Source organism: Macrosteles quadrilineatus, unplaced genomic scaffold, assembly GCF_028750875.1.
Source record: "Macrosteles quadrilineatus isolate MER2022 unplaced genomic scaffold, UCM_ALF_1.0 Scaffold_2__2_contigs__length_208266976, whole genome shotgun sequence".
Taxonomy (NCBI): Eukaryota; Metazoa; Arthropoda; class Insecta; order Hemiptera; family Cicadellidae; genus Macrosteles; species Macrosteles quadrilineatus.
The window spans coordinates 104299953-104320220 of record NW_026542595.1 but is presented as its reverse complement, the minus strand read 5'-3'; the positions used below and the strand labels follow the sequence as shown (position 1 = coordinate 104320220).

The window sequence follows — 20268 nt, the reverse complement described above, 5'->3', positions numbered from 1 at the left end:
AAAACAACTAAATTGTCAAATGTGGCATTTGATTCTGACACGAATTTAAAAGAGTTCCATAAAAGTGGCAAGTTTAGTACTTGTTTGCCATTAGAACTGTTAATGGGTGTATTTGAGGATTTTAATAAGGTATTAGTAAATGTCAAACAAGAATTGGTGTTGAAAAGATCCAAAAATGATTTGAATTGTATATTAACAACCACTAGTGCTCCAGCCAGTGGTACTGCTGATGCAATTCCCAAAATTATACTTAACTCAATTCAATGGGTGATGCCACATGTAATACCATCAGATGAGGAGAAGTTACAATTACATAAGATGTTATTGCAAAATAAAAATTTGCAAATTGCATTTAGAAGCTTAGAGTTGCATGAACTTCCATCATATCCCAATACTACAAGACATACATGGTCAGTAAAGACATCTTCAAGTTTGGAGAAGCCTAGGTATATTATATTTGGTTTCCAAACAGCTAGGGATAATAGTGCACGAAAAAGAACTGATGAATTTGATCACTGTAAGTTAAAAAATCTCAAAGTATTTCTAAACTCTGAATATTATCCTTATAGTGATTTAAATCTCGACTTTGAAAATGGAGATGTCTCTAAAGCTTATGAGATGTTTATGAGGTTTAGAGAGACTTACTATAATACTATCCCAGATCCTATGATTAGTAGGGCTGAGTTTATGAAGAAATATCCACTAATTGTAATAGACTGTTCTAGACAGAACGAAACAGTGAAGGAAGGAATTGTTGATATTAAATTAGAGATTGAAACTGCAGAAAATGTACCAGCAAATACATCTGCATATTGTTTAATAATACATGATAAAGTGTTTGAGTACAATCCTTTGTCAAATGAGATAAATAAAATGTAAATAAAAGATGAAAAACATTCAACAAGAATTGGTTGACTCTGCAAATCAAATACGAGAGAAATATAGAGCTTTAAAACGTGGCAAGTTTCTAGAGGCTGAAGAGAGGTTTCAAACATTCCAACCTTTAATAGAGCCATTACAAGAATTAAAAAAAATCGCCAAAACAGAGAGGCCTCGAATGGAGATTCTCCCAATGACTCCATCTAGAATACCAATAATACCAAGATTACAACCATTACAGCAATCCACCCCACAGAAATTAGATTTTGGTCTTTTAGCATCAGACTATTTAGGAAATTACCTCAGTAAAAGTAGTATGACAGACACTACATATGGTATTAGACGAGAAGCAAATAAATTTTTTATTGGAAATAAGGAAGTTGACATTGCCAATGATGATGTTACAATTGCAAATAAAACCTACAAGGGGACAAAAGGTTTGTGGCAATTGTTAACTTTAAAAGAACCTGAGGATTATACTCCGGCTGATTTGCAAAATTATAAAGAAATTTTGGAAGCTACAAATGGACATTTAAAGAGTTACAAAGATGGTGCACCAATTTCAAGTAATAGACATACTAAATATCTTAATATAATTAAACCTCTATTTAAGTCTGTTGGTGAAGGTTTGAGACAAGTGACTGGTAATAAAATAGACTATATTTATTGGGATGATCCTAATGAGCTTGTAGATAGGTTAAGACTTCTTTGGCTAAGTCGCCAAGCCGGTAACTCAGGAGTGGATAATGAAATAGATTCCATTATTGAGGAATTGAGAGAAAGTGGAATTATTTACTAAATAAAAATATGTTTATAGATAAATTTTATCGTTTATATAATCCATATAATAAGCCTGCAGAACCCAGGGCTAGTAGTGAACCTACTTTAAATTTACAAGACGATAGTTGGAATGGTTTAAACCGTAAAATTGGTAACGTTAAAGATGGGGAGTTTGTAGATGATGTATCAACTTTGGGACAGACATTAACTAGAAAAGGTGATGTCTTCTTACAAGGTAGAACTAAATATGAGTTTTTAGAATCTAAGAATAAAAATTGGAATGCTAAAAAACAGAAAATTACTAATGTGGAAAAGGGTGAAAGTTTAGATGATGTGCCCACTTTACAACAGACTTTAATACGAACAGATGGTGGTACATTTGTACAAGACAATAATAATTATGAATTTTTAGAATCAGAGAATGGTATTTGGAATGCTAAGAAACGGAAAATTACTAATGTAGAAAAGGGCGAAAGTTTAGATGATGTGCCCACTTTACAACAGACTTTAATACGAAAAGAAGATGGTAAATTTGTACAAGACGATAATAATTATGAATTTTTAGAATCAGAGAATGGTGTTTGGAATGCAAAGAAACAGAAAATTAGTAATTTGATGGAAGGTACAGATAGTAAAGATGCTGTGAATGTTTCACAAGTTCCAAAAATGGAAGCAGGCTATTGGAGTTTTAATAGTAAAAGGTTAGTACGTGTTAAACCTGCCATTGATGACACTGACTGTGTTATAAAAGAACAGACTATAACTTTTGATAAAAAAGAAAAATGTTGGGATGCCAAAAAACAATTTATAAGAAATCTACCAGAGGGGGAACATTTGGATGATATTTGTCTAATGTCACAATCTATGCATTACGATGGATCAAAATTTGTATATGGAGAAAAAAATTTTAATTTGATGGAATATAATCCCGATTTATTAGTTGCTGACCCCACATCTTTGAGTGGATTTAAGTATATAGATAATAGACCATATATACCAGAAAACTATGTATTTAAAAGAATGGAAGATAATCTATTGATTGGGGCTAATGGTGATGTATTTAGAGTTACAGGAAAGGATGATGTTATAAAAAATGAATGAAATTGCATACGAGCTTCATAAGCCTGCAAGAAAGAATTTCATTAGAAGGTCTTTTAAAGTATTGGGTATAAACGAAACCATACAAATAGATTTAGTTGATATGCAAAACTATGCTAGAGAAAATTCTGGCAATAAATATATTTTAACTTTAATAGATACATTTTCTAAAAAAGCTTATGCTGCTCCACTAAAGAATAAGACAGGGTTAGTGGTTACAGAAGCCATTAAAACCATTCTACCAAAGGGGGTTAAAAACATTCAATCTGACAATGGAAAAGAATTTTTTAATCAATATTTTAGCAAACTAATGAAAAAATTAAATATTAATCACTATCACACATTTTCTACAACTAAGGCTGCAATTGTGGAGAGGTTTCAGAGAACTTTAAAGAATTGGTTATATAGAGAATTTAGTGCTCAGGGGAGTTATAAATGGTTGGATTTACTTCCAAAGTTAATTCGAAAATATAATAATAAAGTGCATAGATCTATAGGAATGAAGCCTAACCAAGTAAATGTTAAGAATAGTAAATATGTACATGAGAGGTTGACTTCTAAAGTAGAGCAAGTTAAAAAGCCAAGATATAAGGTAGGTGATAGCGTAAGGATTTCCAAGTATAAACATGTTTTTAGTAAAGGTTATACTCCAAATTGGACAGGGGAACTATTTACAATAGCAGAAGTTAAGAATACAAAGCCTGTGACTTATATCTTGAAAGATGAAAATGGCAATATAATCAGGGGAGGCTTCTATACAGAGGAGTTGTTAAAGACCAAGTATAAGGACATGTATTTGGTAGAGAAGGTAATTAGGAGAAAGGGTGATTCGTTGTATGTCAAATGGCTTGGGTTCCCAAGTAGCCAGAACTCATGGATTTCCACTAAGGATGTCCAAGGGAGCACATCATGAGCCGGGAGCATGCCCGAGTTCACGCACAAACCTCACATGATTTTGAAAATATACATGGGAATGGATGTGGATTTGAAATTTTAATGGAGTTTGAACATTTATATAGGCTTGTATTGGACGAGATCCAGGTCTTTAAAAAAGTGGCCATAAAAAGCTCACCATTTCCAGACGTGATTTTTAGTATTAACAAAAGTAGAAAATTTATATAGGGGTGTATAGGTCGAGAGCTGGGTCTTTAAAAAAAGTGGCCAAAAAAAGCTCTTCCATTTTTTTCTCATTTTTCCCCTATAAAAAGTGCCCTAAAAGTGCCTCTAAAACGCCGAAAGTGGGGTCATATTCTGGTATTATATCTACTTACACCGTCATTCAAAAATTCATCCCACCAGATAACCCCAAACTATACTTGGTAGTTTTCCTCAAATTTGTTCAAAACATCTTTTTTGTCCCGACCCCAGTATAGTTCAAAGTCATCAGGGCCAAGTGAAATCAAAGCCTGTGCCCATGTGATACTTAGTTTAATTCGCGAACTTTGTAACAGTATATGGTCGGATTATTCTTGTTAAGTAGTTCGTTACAGCAGCATGGTTCCCCGTTGCATTTTGGTTCTCAACAGCAGCAGAAGCAGCTCTAGCAGCTCCAGCAGCAGCAGCTCTAGCAGCTCCAGCAGCAGCAGCTCTAGCAGCTCCAGCAGCAGCAGCTCTAGCAGCTCCAGCAGCAGCAGCTCTAGCAGCTCCAGCAGCAGCAGCTCTAGCAGCTCCAGCAGCAGCAGCTCTAGCAGCTCCAGCAGCAGCAGCTCTAGCAGCTCTAGCAGCTCCAGCAGCAGCAGCTCTAGCAGCTCCAGCAGCTCCAGCAGCTCCAGCAGCAGCAGCTCTAGCAGCTCCAGCAGCAGCAGCATGGTTCCCCGTTGCATTTTTAACACCAGCAGCACCAGCATGGTTTTCTGTTGGGTTTACAGCAGCATTCTGAACATCAGCAGCAGGCTGGGCTCTGTGATACAGATACCCAGCTGCAAAGGCCAACACTCCTGCAAAAATCATTATTTTTTAGTGGAAATGCTGACACAAAACTGGTATTTTATTTACCCTTACTCTGCTGACTAAAAATAAACTCGTTAAATTCTTCCCATCCAAGTAACTAATTAATAAGCAGTATTAACACCCGAAAACTTAATTCCAAAAGTAGTTGAGCTCTCATTTCCTTATTTTCTATATCAAATAGGTTTAATCAACATTTAAAACTTTACTGGAAGACATGGATGAACCTATATAGCATATGCAGAATATTCAGAATCGAGCAAAGTTTACTTTTACGTGTTTAGGCACGGTGAAGGGCAACTTTCCAGCCTGTCAATACGCATGGAAAAGTACCTGTTTCGTGTAGTATGATATAAAGAGTATTTATTCAATTGACTCTTCAATCTAAAAGGACAATGAAATTGATGTCAATTTACAACAGTTGTTCAATTGAATGTAGTATAGACAGCAATGGCCTTTCAAGTTCATCACACCAGAAAATATTTTCTCATCGTTTCGTGTTTTAAGATTTTCTCATCGTGAAATCCCTGTTCTTTAAAGATTTTCTCATCGTGAAATCCCTGTTCTTTAAATTCATCGTTCGTGGTCTTGAGTAATTTAGGTCTGGCGTCGTTACCTTGACATTTGACCAATATTACTAGGCCTAGGCCTATCACAAATCACAGAACAAATGTCTTAGGATACTATTTATTTGCACATGGTTAACGAATTTAACGAATGCGTATTTGTAATGAAATAAGTTTTAAAATTTGTAGGTATTCTAGTTAATAGTCCCCTGTCAAATGTACATATACAGGCTCCCGTGTGCTCCTTCATGAGGCAGGTGTGGGAGTAGTCTTAATCTCTTCGTTTGACCTTGGAGAAATACAATTTCGATGGTGGCACTCTTGAAAATTGTGCGTTTGAACGCCGAATGGTAAAAAACAAAATGGCCGCCATCGCAAACTTGTTTTCTTACTTATATCAGTATCCGTTAGGGTTACAAAAGAATTGTTGATACCAAAATGTAGCTATTTTAAATCTGCACAAAAAATATGATTACAGTTTTTATGTAGAATCAACCATTATTTCATAAAACATAATTTTATATTTTTCATAAATAAAATTAATCAGGGTGGATGTAATGTCCCAGGACAGTTAAATATTTTAAAAAGTAATAAAGGGTGTTTCAGTAAAGCGTTGTGGACTGTGCAGATTCAGATTCTATGTGCAAAAATAAGTCAAAAATGTTGTATAAATTTGTTTCGATTTCGGCTTAGTTTAGCCGTAATCCGCTATTTTGAATTTTTTGAAAATAACTCATAACTCAATAGCCCTTGAAGATATTTTTATGAAACTTGGTATAAACTTTAAGTCTAAAACTATTAACATTCTCCGAAAAAATCTTTGATTAGGCTCATCGAATTTCAAAATGGCGGCCATTAAAAGTTTTTAAAGTCAAATTCCATGAAAACCAGCAATTAAAACAAAACTTTGAAACACAATATGTAAAGTCCTTTTTATTACAAATCGAACGACACTTTATTTGCGAAAATCGGATAATAAATAAAAAAGTTATGTAACTTTTATAATGTTTTTGTCACTAGTTTCTATGGAATTTAACTTTGTGGTGTTAAAATGACTGCCATTTTGATAATTAGCATTAAGTTACATAATTTTTTTATTTATTATCCGATTTTCGCAAATAAAGTGTCATTCGATTTGGAATAAAAATGACTTTAAATAATGTGTTGCAAAACTTTATTTTAATAGCTGGTTTTCATGGAATTTGACTTTAAACATTTTAAATGGCGGCCATTTTGTTTTTTTACCCACAGCGTTCAAACGCACAATTTTCAAGAGTGCCACCATCGAAATTGTATTTCTCAAAGGTCAAACGAAGAGATTAAGACTACTCCCACACCTGCCTCATCAAGGAGCACACGGGTGTACATTTGACAGTGGACTATAAGTTAAAAACACCATTAATCCAATATATTGATTCATAAACAATAATACTTCTCAGCTAAAGCCTCGGTCGGATAGCTAACCGTTTTTGCGGTTATTTCAACAATATCGTCCATAACTACTAAATATAACGTCTAAACTGAACGTAACTGACAATCGATTATACAGGGTGGTAAAAAAGTCCCTGGACAGTTAAATATTTTAAAAAATAATGAAGATAGAGCTACAATACTTGGTACAAAGTTACAGGGCATAAAACTCTATTTTAACACATATTCAGTGATCCAATAACTCTTCAGGGGGACGGCCCACAAGGAGTCGGAAGAAAATCTTAAATGGAAGCATAGGTCAATATGCACATCAAATTAAAGGTCTTTTTTAGTAGAATACAATGCCGCACTTCAAAAGGTTGATCCTGCGCAAAATGACAGTTGTTCAAAGATTCATTTAATTAACATTGCTATTATACGCTTTCTCCTCAGGGGGCACAGCCCTAGGAATCGGAAGAAAATTGTTAACGTAAAAATAGGTCGATATGCACATCAAACTAAAGGTCTTCACTTGTAGATTACGATGCCACAAATTCAAGCTCAAAAAAATGCCTGAGTAAAAAATGGCAGTCGTTCAAAGATTCAAAATGGCGGATTCAAGAAATCTTTGAACATCTGCCATTTTGCGCTGGATCAACCTTTTGAAGTGCGGTTTGCGGCATTGTATTCTACTAAAAAAGACCTTTAATTTGATGTGCATATTGACCTATGCTTCCATTTCAGATTTTCTTCCGACTCCTTGTGGGCCGTCCCCCTGAAGAGTTATTAAATCACTGAATATGTGTTAAAATAGAGTTTTATGCCCTGTAACTTTGTACCAAGTATTGTAGCTCTATCTTCATTATTTTTTAAAATATTTAACTGTCCAGGGACTTTTTTACCACCCTGTATGGTATTCAAATTGTATGACAATTAAACCACTCCTCCCTTTTGTATGTGATTACACAAGCTTTTTTATGGGATGAAGTGTCAGAAATCACCTCAGATAAAGAAATAACTAAGTTAAATTAATTGCTTGGCAATTAACGGTTACACCGTCATTCAAAAATTCATCCCACCAGATAAGCCCAAACTATACTTGGTAGTTTTCCTCAAATTTGTTCAAAACCTCTTTTTTGTCCCGGCCCAGTATAGTTCAAAGTCATCAGGGTGAAGTGAAATCAAAGCCTGTGCCCATGTGATACTGAGTTTAATTCGCGAACTTTGTAACAGTATATGGTCGGATTACTCTTGTTAAGCAGTTCGTTACAGCAGCAGCAGCAGCAGCATGGTTCCCCGTTGCATTTTGGTTCTCAACAGCAGCAGCTCCAGCAGCAGCAGCATAATTCCCCGTTGCATTTTTAACACCAGCAGCACCAGCATGGTTTTCTGTTGGGTTTACAGCAGCATTCTCAACATCAGCAGCAGGCTGGGCTCTGTGATACAGATACCCAGCTGCAAAGGCCAACACTCCTGCAAAAATCATTATTTTTTTGTGGAAATGCTGACACAAAACTGGTATTTTATTTGCCCTTACTCTGCTGACTAAAAATAAACTCGTTAAATTCTTCCCATCCAAGTAACTAATTAATAAGCAGTATTAACACCCGAAAACTTAATTCCAAAAGTAGTTGAGCTCTCATTTCCTTAGCTTCTCCTCTCCTCCGTTGCATTTTGGTTCTCAACAGCAGCAGCATGGCACCGCGGTGCTGTTTCTTTGCGTGTTACTAGCAATATTATTTTCATGAATGATTTCGTGTCCAAATAAACTATTTGTCTTTGAAAATACGTACCGTACTGTATTCTATTATTTACTACATATAATTATCTAAGCCTTGGTACAGTACTTTGAACTTGAGGTTAAGCATTTTAAGATCTTTAGAGTATTAAATATATCGTACCGATGGACACACCACAAGTTTTTTAAGAAGATTTGTAAGGAATTAGTTTCAGTCCAATTGAAGGGGGGGGGCGCCAAAACAGGTGTTTGCCCCGGGTGCTGAATAGCCTAGTTACGTCCCTATGTACAACCAGCTGGTAATTCTTTTATCGAACACCATTAGCGATACAAACGGTCAGAGAACTGTGATGGTGGTGTAGTGGTTACAGTACTTGACTGTTAGTCTGTAGGTGCGAGTTCGAATCCCACCCGCAGCGCTAACTTTTTGACAAAAATTTTGCTTAGAATGTGATTTATTCTTTACTCTAGGCTATTTTTTTTTTTTTTACTTGAGGCATTTATAATTTTATTTTATGAACAGAGTTATTTGTTATTAACTTTGTTTTTTTAATAATTTCCCAAACAGACTGTTGAAGGTAAGTTAGGTTAGGTTTTCTTTAAAGCTAAGTTACTTAAGTTAATCGATTCGTCAAATTATATAAACTAACTTAACTTAAACCAGTGAAACCTATCAACTTACTTGTTGACTACTAAGGTTTAATGTTATGCAATAGTGTGTAGTGTTGCAGATTAGCAAGTACAGTATAGATAAATTGGTGGTAGGCCAGGCCTTGTATTTTTGTTAAACGACATCCCTACATCTCATACTTATTAATTACACCACGAAGCATATATGCATAAGTTTAATTTAATTGGTTATTCATTTTGATCTAAGTTAAACAGATATGCTAAGTCCTTTCTTATTGTGTGGTCTATATAGCTTAAAAACTTACCTCTAACTTAAACCAAAGCCACAACGATTTAAGTTAGTAAAATCAACATTGTATTTTCAGGTCTAAAAAGGCCTAGGCCTAGAAAGTTACTTATTTAACAATAATTGTTTTCAACGTGTACGCAACGATTAGCCTAATCCATCGGCAGGAATTTCACTAAGTAATGTAGTATGCCACAAAGGACAGATTGTTATTAATTTTGTAGTAGCCTGTATTACAAACAGCTATGAAGAGTATTATTGTTATATTTATTATTATAAACTTACCTCTTGTATGAAGAATTTTCCTGTATTCTAGAAGTAGTATAATGGCAGTATTACTCTACAATTCAACATTCAAACAAAAACCGATGTATGCACAACAGCTGTGCCAGCAATTGTTAAAGCGGGTTAGCCACTGGGATCGTAGAAGAATCTTCATCTGTTTGCCAGCATTGTTGCCGGGCTAGTTACTGGGATCGCGGAACAACATAACCGTGTCGTCATCATTGATTTTAAAATTGTTCGTGGTGTAGTGGATAGCGTACTCGGTTGATAAACGCGAGGTTCCTGTATCCTGTAGGCATCGTTAACTTTTTATCAATGATTTTGCTTATACTTAATGCGATTTATTCATAACCATACATCTTTTGTTAAAATTTGGTATATTAAAAATTTTATTTTTACTTTCTCCCCCTATACCATAGTATATGGAGAAAGTATTGTTTTCGTCAAAATTTTCGAGTTTGAGTTTTGAGTGGATATATTCGTTTTGGGTCCCCCTGGACCCAAAAAAGTGGTTTTCGAAGTGATGTCTGTGTGTGTGTGTGTGTGTGTGTGTGTGTGTGTGTGTGTGTGTCTGGATGTGTACAGAGCTAGGGACTACACCTGTGGTCCGATTTCGATGAAATTTGGTATGTAGGTTCTAATTCATGGTATCTCCAGGCGTTTTTTTCATTTTTTTGAAATTTTGATTTTTAATGGGGATTTTCCCATAAAAACCCATAAAAAACAGGAAAAATCGGATTTTCTCAAAAATGGCCCGAACGATTTTAATAAAAATTTAGTATGTTGTAGCCCTTTAAATTCAGAACAAAATGGTACAAATCCCATTTCTGTAAAAATTACGGTTCAAAAGTTATGGTCAATTATGTTATTTTCCCATTAAAAACCCCATAAAATAAAAAAAATAGGATTTTAGACAAAAATCCGGTTTTGAATTAACATAGTATGTTATGATCCTTACAACATTCATTTATTTTTTTTATTTTTTAGAAATTTTGATTTTTCATGGGGATTTTCCCATAAAACCCCATAAAATAACGGAAAAATAGGATTTTCCCAAAAATGGTACAAGTCCCATTTCTGTAAAAATTACTGTTCAAAAGTTATTGTAGATTATGTTATTTTCCCATAAAACCCCATAAAATAACGGGAAATCGGATTTTCACAAAAATTGCCCGAACGATTTTGATAAAAAAATTTTCTGTTAAAATCCTTTAAATTATGATCAAAATTGTACTAATCCCATTTCCGTATATTTACTCTCACCACTTGTGATAAAGGTTTTTGACAAACTTATGGGAGAAAGTATGTGTCAGAATGCTGATACCGTTTATTTGATGAGAATTAATTTGATTATCAGTACATTAACTTTGTGTCAGAGAAAACCTTACTTTTCCTGGTAGCTGAAACCAGTGAAAGCTATCAACTTACCTGCAGACTACTATGATCATGTTTCAAAAACAGTTTATTACAGATAAAATAGGTGAAGCCTAGTATTTTTGTTAAGCGAAGACGTTGTTACATTTTCCCACGCATTTAAAAACTTAGCATATAGGCCTAATAATTTAATAGGTTATTTATTTCCGTCCAAGCGCACACAGCAATAAATCTGTTAAATCTGTTCTCATCTTATGGCCTATGTAAGTGACAACTTCTCAAACTTGAATATAAACCAAAGCCGTTGTGATTTAATTTTGTAAAATTATTATTTTGTATTTTTTAGATATTTATTATAGGTGTATACAGCATGTTTTTAGTAAGAAAGAAGACATAGACGCCAAACTGTTTACTCCATGAATAAAAGAGCTTTTAGTAAAAGTCGTTCTCTCTGTCATAGAATAAACAGCAAAATTGTTGGTCGCAAAACGTAAACAAATAAAAAGAAGAAGGTAGCTTCTAATTTTATTCTTATGGGACGAATTTAAACAAGTTTTTTAAGGGTTTTATAATTACGATTGATTGGAATCGTCTAGAATTTTAATAGGGTCTTCCCGCTGGTGTCATAATTATTTGTGCAAAATTTGAACGCTATAAGTGCGACGGTTCTTGAGTTTTTGGTGCAAACACACACACACGCAGACAATCGGACAACTTTCCTCCGACTCCGCTATACACGATACATAGATTCGTTCACTTCGTAATAAATCAAATTGTATGACATCTAAGCCACCCTTCCTTTTTTATGACATTACACAAGCTTTTTATGGGATGAAGTGTCAGAAATCACCTCAGATAAAGAAATAACTAAGTTAAATTAATTGCTTGGCAATTAACGGTTACACCGTCATTCAAAAATTCATCCCACCAGATAACCACAAACTATAGTACACAACTAGTAGCTTTCCTAAAATTTGTTCAAAACTTCTTTTTGTCCCGACCCCAGTACAGTTCAAAGTCATCAGGGCCAAGTGAAATCAAAGCCTGTGCCCATGTGATACTTAGTTTAATTCGCGAACTTTGTAACAGTATATGGTCGGATTATTCTTGTTAAATAGTTCGTTAAGTAGTCGTTCGTGGGCTTGAGTAATTTAACCCAGGTTTGACATAGTTACCGTTATAACATTTGACTAATATTACTTGGCCTAGGCCTATCACAAAACTCAGAACAAAATGTCTTAGGATACTATTTACCTTCACATCGAATTGTTTTTGCGGTTATTATAACAATAACGTATCAAAATATAATTAAAAATAACCTTTTAACTGAACATAACTGACAATCGATTATATGGAGTAAATACATTAATGAAATTCATACCACCCTACCATTATTGACAAGCTATTATGGGTTGAAGTATCCGAACTCCTTGCATTGCTTGCATTAATTAAGTAATGCTTGGTTTCTGTAATGACAACTAATTTTCTGCTCATGATCATCAGCTCCATAGGGAATAAACATTAATTAAATAATTCAAAACACAGGAAACAGCACGAAGAGGACATAGCTTCGAGCAAGGCTGTTATAATGTCGGCTTTGATTCCACCATGAACATACGTTATTATAATTAAATTTTCGTGTTTTTAAGCTGAATGAAAAAAATAATAAAAGCTTTATGTCATAATAAATATTCCTTGGAGCCTAAGTTTTAAGCGATTCACTTCACCAGATTAAATGTAACGTTTTCAGGTACAGTATACTAGCAAAACAGTTTCCCTATGCAAGCTCCATTAACAATTTTTACATTTCCAGTCGGGTGCTTTCGACGGTCTTAACCACATTGGCAGCCTGAACGTGTACAACAACAAGATCGATTCAATTCAAGAATTCCACATCAAACCGAACAACAAAGTTAAGATCATCCGCTTCCATGGAAACCACTTACTGGAGTCTCCAAGGGTAATTATATAAAGCATGATTATTTTTTAACAAATATTTTATTTACGATCTGTTCTATACTAAAACAATAATAAGTAAATGTCAAAGACAATTTAAAATGAGTTAATTGCACTCCAACGAGTGCACTAACATACAAAACAAAACATTTTATAAAAGAATTAAACTTAAAACGATTTGGAAGATCGATTGGATGTATTTTTCTGAGCCTATAAGCAGCTTCGCTATAAAAAAGGAGGTTAACTGCCAGGAAATTTGAATGATTTTGTAATTCTCTTTGATATTTTTCGCTTGGTTTTTTTATTTCTTCTCTAACAAAGGCAATTTCGTATCTTGATGAATAACTTTATTAAAAACATACCAGGTGCTTGTAAAATTAGTCTTAGTGTTTTGGATTGAAATCTTTGAATTATTTCTATATTTGAGTTTGAAGTTGTTCCCTAGAGCTAGATACCGTAGTCCAAACAGATTTTAATATGTTGTATAAAAGTAATTTGATTTCAATTAATAATTTTAAATTTCGACCGATAAGCCAATCTAGATGGATTGTGGAAGCATGGCATTATTCAACGTTACTGGGGGACAAGTTCTTGTTGACATAATAAATGTAACGTGAATGGACTTTGTTTCTTTTACTTTAATTTTCTAATTTTGTAGCCACTGAAACAAGTCGTCTAATGCAACCTGTAAGTTTGATGATGCCAAAATATGATCCTAATTTGATGACAAAAACAGTATCGTCTGCAAACGTTGCGACTGTAATATCCTGAGTTCTTTGAAGATCGTAAGTGAAAAAAATATAAAATAGGCCTAATTGCACTGCCTTGCGGAATGTTCATTGAAAATAGATTTCTATTCTGTTTTTTCGCTTAAATTTGAACGGATTTTGAAGTACCTACTCTATTTGGCAAACATGATCAAAAACATGTTTTGAGCTGTCCAGAGTGCCGCAAATGCTAAGGGATTTCTATCGTTTAATTATTACTTAAGTACTAGACCTAGTCAGGCCTATTACTAGGCTACAAAAAAAATTGATTTGATACCAAAAACATGTGTAAGGAAGGAATTCGGTACAGATGTTGGGCGTATATTTGTATTGAACATAACAAATGTCCCCTGAAATTGAAGCTGTGCTACGACCGCAATCTTGTAAAATAGAATATTTCTGTACTTTTACCTTTAGTAACTTTATTGTTAGCGATAAATAAAAATGCTTCAAATAAAAAAATGTACCATTTATAAAAATAAACCTTTTATTATTATTTTTTTTAAGTTTTGATTAAACCCAAAGGTATTGGAACTACCAGTGATTAAGTATGATTGATTTTTTTACAAATATTATAAGAATAATGTATCTTTTCTTGCCTTTTCTCATAGAAACTTCATCAGAAGGGAATGGCGGAGTAGGTGCAAATTCATACTTGAAACATTCTTTCAGGTCTTTTCTCCTTTGATAAAATTAAATTGAACAACTGTTCTCAATTGAAGTTAGACCCTTTTCAAGTGCATCATTTAATTCGGCAAAATGTTTTTGAAGCTTTGCAACATGGGTAGCTATGTCCTCATTAGGATCCCGATCCCACCTAAAAAACTCTTCTAGCAAATGATCTAGCCTTTGTTCACTAGACTGTTCATACACAGATATTAAACAATCCCAAACTTCTTTAGAAGTCGAGCAAGTCAAAACCAGTGTAGATGGTTCATCGCCTAGGGATGACATAAGGTATAACATAGCAGAAGCATCTTTTCTGTCCCAATCTGCAATAGCATTTTGCTCAGATCCAGAGATATTAGTAATAGGTCTTACTTCAGATCCCATTATGAAACTCAACTTGTTGTCTTAACAACAACTGGATAAGCATCTTCCATTTAGTCTAATTACTTGCACCCAAAAGTTTCTCTATACATATCTTTTCATTTGAATTTGCCATAATGTCTAACCAATTTTATACTTGTTCCAAGAAAAAAGTCAACAGTTACAATGGCAAAACAATGAAGAAAAATATTATATAGCTTCATTAAAAGTAATTAAAAAAAATACCTTGTTTGTAGAATAGTCCATAACCTATTGATACTTACTTGTCCAAGGCATTCTTTCTCTTGATTACTTATAAGAATAAACTTTTAAATTAATGAGAAACAAATTATATTAAAGAAAGGAATTCACACTTTTATTTTGATCACACACACATAAACATGAACACAGCTCAATATAAAAAGTAAAACATATGATATTGAAACAATGTACATTAAAACAGTTCAGGGGCAAAATTGTCAATGTTCCAATAGTTACTAGCTCGGTAAGTGGTGTTATACCGTGCGACAATGTTAAAGCATACCGGGTGAGTAACGTATGATACTTTTACATCATAATACACAGAATAATTAATAAATTTTAAACGCATACTACAATTTATTTAAGACATAACCTAAATTATAATATTATTACAGAAAATAACATAGGCCGTTGCAGTTAGGTGTTTATTTCATCATCTGACTACGTGCACAGACAAAAGTTTTTTACGTTACAATTACACATAACGTTACTTTTCCGTGTTTAGGCACGGTGCAGGGCAACTTTCCAGCCTATCAATACGCATGGAAAAGTACCTGTTTCGTGAAGTATGATGTAATAGTAGTTTACGCAACGATTGCGTTAAGTGAGTCTTTACGACACGAGTAGAAAATTTGCCTTAAAAACTTCTACGAGTGTCGTAAAGACTATTAACGCGAGTTGCGTACACTACTTTACCTACGACCGTTTTTTATTCCCTATCAATCTGGATTTAATTACTAACAATCACTAATGATAACTTTTTAGAGAGGTTATGTTTTCGTGTATTATCATTGCCACTGAAAGTGATGCAACGACTTGTTGTATAATCAGCTGATTTCTTGTAATTACGTGTTTGTTAAACTTCGTTAAATATTACATTGCTAGCAGCATTCTTACCATAAATAATATTGTATCAGGTACAATTCGGCAAATATTTGATTTATTTTTAGACTTCCACCAACTTAATTAAGAATACGCGAGTATCAACATGAACAAGTCGTATCAACAATTAAATTGGTCAACTGATCAGCTGATTAGTTGACGTTCGAAGCATTGCAATTTTAATTCTTTTCTCTCAATACTTGAACCTCATTGGTCCGTTACCTGTGTGGATATGAGAAAACTATGCGGATATGAAATGAAACTATGCGGATATGAAAGTAAACAGCTGTAAAGTGAAACTTTTCAATTCTAAGAACTGGACTGAAATGGCTACTTTAAAAAATGGTCGTAGGTAAAGAGTATTTATTCAATTCTCTTCAATCAAGAAGGGCAATGAAATTTATGTCAATTTACAACAGTTGTTTAATTGAATGTAATTAAAGCAGCAATAGCCTAAAAGAATGCTTCAAGTATGAGTTGCACCTACTCCACCATTCATTTTTGATGAAGTTTATAATAATTTGGATTAAAAAAAAATATTTGCCATCCTTAATCGCAAAAGACTTAAAATCTGTTGGCTTTAGAGAAATGTTGATGGTTACTAAGAGTTTGTCCTTTTTAGTCGGCAACATTTTGTTATTTGAAACTTTTTTCCGTATCCCTAATAATAAAGCGATTATACGCAAAAAATACAGATATACGCTACCAAATTTACAAGATGGTGGCAGTAGCATAGTTTCAATTTTAAGGGACTTTAAGTATGCTCAAACGGAAGATACACCTAACATATGTGTCAAATTTCTTGCTTGTAATGTTTTTAGTTTAACGGAATTTTTTTACTTATTTTTACTGTACTACATACAGTATGTCAAATTGCTTAGATTTTAAAATCCCTAAAAGCTTTGTTTATTGAATGAATATCTCCATATTTCCATTTCTGAAATACTGTTTTCATTGTGAATGTTAACTGATAAAATATTATCATCCTCTATATCCTATTATCCTCTACATCACCAATTTTGTTTCCAGGGGGGAGCAATCTCTATAGAGGGGGTGGAGACACTGAGTGTAACAGCCAACCACTTCCCCTGTGACTGTCACATCCACTCCCTGCTGGACGGCCCCTTCGGCAACTCCACAGCAGGAGACTTCAGGACCAAGAACTTCTGCATCTCTCCACTGGAGGTCAATGGCAAAGCCATCGCCGAGTTGGACGTCGAGTCTATTGCTCGATGTCAAGAAGAAGTAACCAGAGGAAACTGGGACGCTCCTTCTAGAGCAACGTCGTTGCCCACTTTGGTGTCCGTCTGTCTAACAGTGTTAGTGGCTTGTGGTGTCAGCTGACTGAGTGCAGTTTTGGCGGGAACATAGTAATAGTGGAGGGTAAATTCAAGGAATTACCTAGTAACTAGTTTGAGAGTGTACATTTTAGAAAATGAAGGATTATAAGGATTTTTGTTGATAGGTTTAGAACTCGTAACTGTGTAAAAATTTAGCGGCCTGTGGGATCAGCTGACTAAAAGTTTTGGCAAACATAGTAGTAGTGGAGAGGGTTTCAAGGTACTACCAAAAAACTACTTTTTAACAGTGTTAATTTTAGGAAATAAAGTGTTATAATGATTTTTGTTGACAGGTGTGGACCTGGGTCTGTGTATGTATCTAGTAATTAGAAAGTGTTTAAGTGCAATCAAGGTATTTAAGAAACTAATTGCGATTTTGATATTGACTACATTGAGAAAATCATAGTGTGGGCCCATATTTAATATTTATCGCCTTTAAAAATCCAAGATCTGCACAATAAAATCAATTATTGTATTTCAACAACAAATGTTTGTTACCCTGGTAACTATAATCATTATTTGATCTAATAACGATTTCAGTGTCGAATGCGGTGGACAAAAACCTAAAGTTTATATTTTGGCTGTAATGTATAGGTGAAATTGGCCTGAGGTATACCAATGAATAGCAAATATAATTAAGTCCAACTTTAGATGCCAGGAACAACTTTCTTAAAAATGGAAGCATGATAAAATAATGAAACATACGGGTCTAAAATATAGAAAATATGCAAATCTTAAATGCTATGGATTGGAAAAGAGTTCTTAAAGTACTCATCAGGCAGCATAGAAAGGTAATCTTGAAATTTCTTAATGTTCTTAAAGACGACAGCTTTGGAAGTAGAGGAGGGCTTTGTAAAGTCAACGGTAAGTTCTAGCATATATTAAACATATTTTCCTTTATGGCTGTATCCCTATGTTCTTCTTGGATGGCAAAAAGTTTAAGCTACTCATCGGTCAGTAATAATTGTGATTGTGCAGAGTAGATCCGTAAAATACCTCAAAACTGTATTAAAGATATTGTCCTGCCTTCCTTGTAAATAGTTTCTACGCCATATTTGAGGACGAAGGAGTCTAGCTAATGTTTTTCTACTTCTAATACTTAGTGAATTACCTTGGAAAAGTCAACTTCTATTAATTTTAATATTTCTTCTGTTGACATTTTGGTAATTTTGCATGTTTTGGAACTTTTCCATAGTTTATTCAAACTGGATCGTTTGTCCAGAAACGTATCGTCAAATATGTTAAGAGTGTAAAACACATGCTTTGTGAATTCTCGAGAGAGTGTAGGTCTTGGTCTATCGTCACAAATAATGGTAAAGCACACAGTTACTTCATTGCTTAAAACGATTTCCTAAATCAATCTATAAAAAGGTAATATTTTTCGTAGATCAGGCACAAACGATACTGTTCAGTCGATTGTGTAACTATGTTATTTGTGGAATTTCTCCATTTATAAATCCATTCGTTATAGTTAACGATCATCAAAGATACAGGTTGTCAAAAAATATAAATACATATAGATAATTGATATAGTTTAACGACCGGACCGGTAAATTAGTTTCGCATTCAAATAAAATCCGTGAATAAATGTCTAGTGTATTCAAAATCTTACATTTAATTACATGTGATTTCAACGATTGCAACGATTTTACTAGATTTCAAAATGGAGCAATATATTCTATTAAACCTAGTAGGTAACTCAATAAAAGATATGTAACCTACATTATTCGCTGTAATTTTGTTGCTTAGACAATTAATATGAATATTATGTAAATAACTAACTCTAAATAATCCACAAATTTATTAGAATGACCAAGGACATAGAGTGCCATCTGTGTTCGTCCTCTCATGTTTTCAAAGAGGTGTGTAAATGTGGATACAATTTCTACAGTTTGCTCTTATTATTTTTATTGTAAATTTCAGAGTTATATTATTTAAGGGATACTCAAGAGATATAGATATTTTGTGAATTGTGTACAATTACTTGTAAGATGCAAATGTTTTTACTTGTTACGTTAGCATCGAAAAATAAGTTTCTTCATTATTATTTAGAAAATATATTTTAGTAGCTATTGAAATCCAGCGCAATGATCTAGCTTGAAAATACATACGCTTAGTATTCAATGTTAAGATTAAGTTTTTGCTGTTAAAAATATAATTTAAGATTTTCCTTTATAACCGTAAAGGATTTTCAGTTTTCTTACACGGTTTGCTACTTAAAGTAGGCTAAACGGTTAATTATGTAATCAATGTATATTCAGCATGTTAAGAGTTGAAGTTTAAGGTTTAAAATATATTTTATCGAGTAATTGTTACTGTATGTACAATCGTGAGAACTTTTTATTTTATTTTTGGTGAATTTTGATATTTACAGGTGCTAGTATTCATGTTATACTAATTATAATTGGATCATAGAAATAAAAACTATTTTAAAAGGGGCAGTTGTAAATAAAAATGTACTGTACTTCAAGCATCTTCTCGAGATTAAAGTAATTTAATGTATGTGTTGAAATATTACGTAAATTACAATGCAATGTATAATGTGCACATAAATTGTAAAGCATACTAACAAATTGCTGTGAACAATAAGATAACATAATGTTTTTGGTGTTTTCAAGGGTAGTATGTAATGTGAGTTGTAATTCTACTAACATTGTTTTGGTCATATTTGTAGACTGAGCTACTGACACTGTAAATCTTTTTGTTTCATCTGACAATGTTGTATATTCCCCCAATCAAAAGTACATTGTTCATCAATATAAAATAACAATTTCTAACATGATGACCTAACAGGATAAACTTAGACCTCACGTTATAAAAGGGGTTATATAGGAGTGTACATTAAGTCCAGGTTGGTTTTATGTATATAAACAATTTGTGAAAATGTGTAGGTTCCTATTCAGGAAATAGACGCGTATAAGAAATGTCTGGCTCGGGTTTTTCGTAATTTTTCACTTGGTTGTATACATTTTTTTAGTAAAATCGAAAAGTAGTGAGCGTAAAGTATTATTCAAATCAAGTTAAACTTAAAAAGGGCGCC

General features: G+C 33.6%; 1 protein-coding gene across 1 annotated transcript in view; it reads left to right on the top strand.

Moving 5' to 3' along the window:
- The window catches only part of LOC128987012 (chondroadherin), an 80290-nt gene extending 62662 nt beyond the window's left edge, over window positions 1-17628 (top strand). The window contains exons 5-6 of the mRNA XM_054407656.1: window positions 12807-12953; window positions 16918-17628. Of these exons, the coding sequence (XP_054263631.1) occupies window positions 12807-12953; window positions 16918-17232 (462 nt within the window). The 3' untranslated portion in view covers window positions 17233-17628. The remainder of the gene's footprint in view (window positions 1-12806; window positions 12954-16917) is intronic.
- Window positions 17629-20268: the final 2640 nt, after the last annotated feature.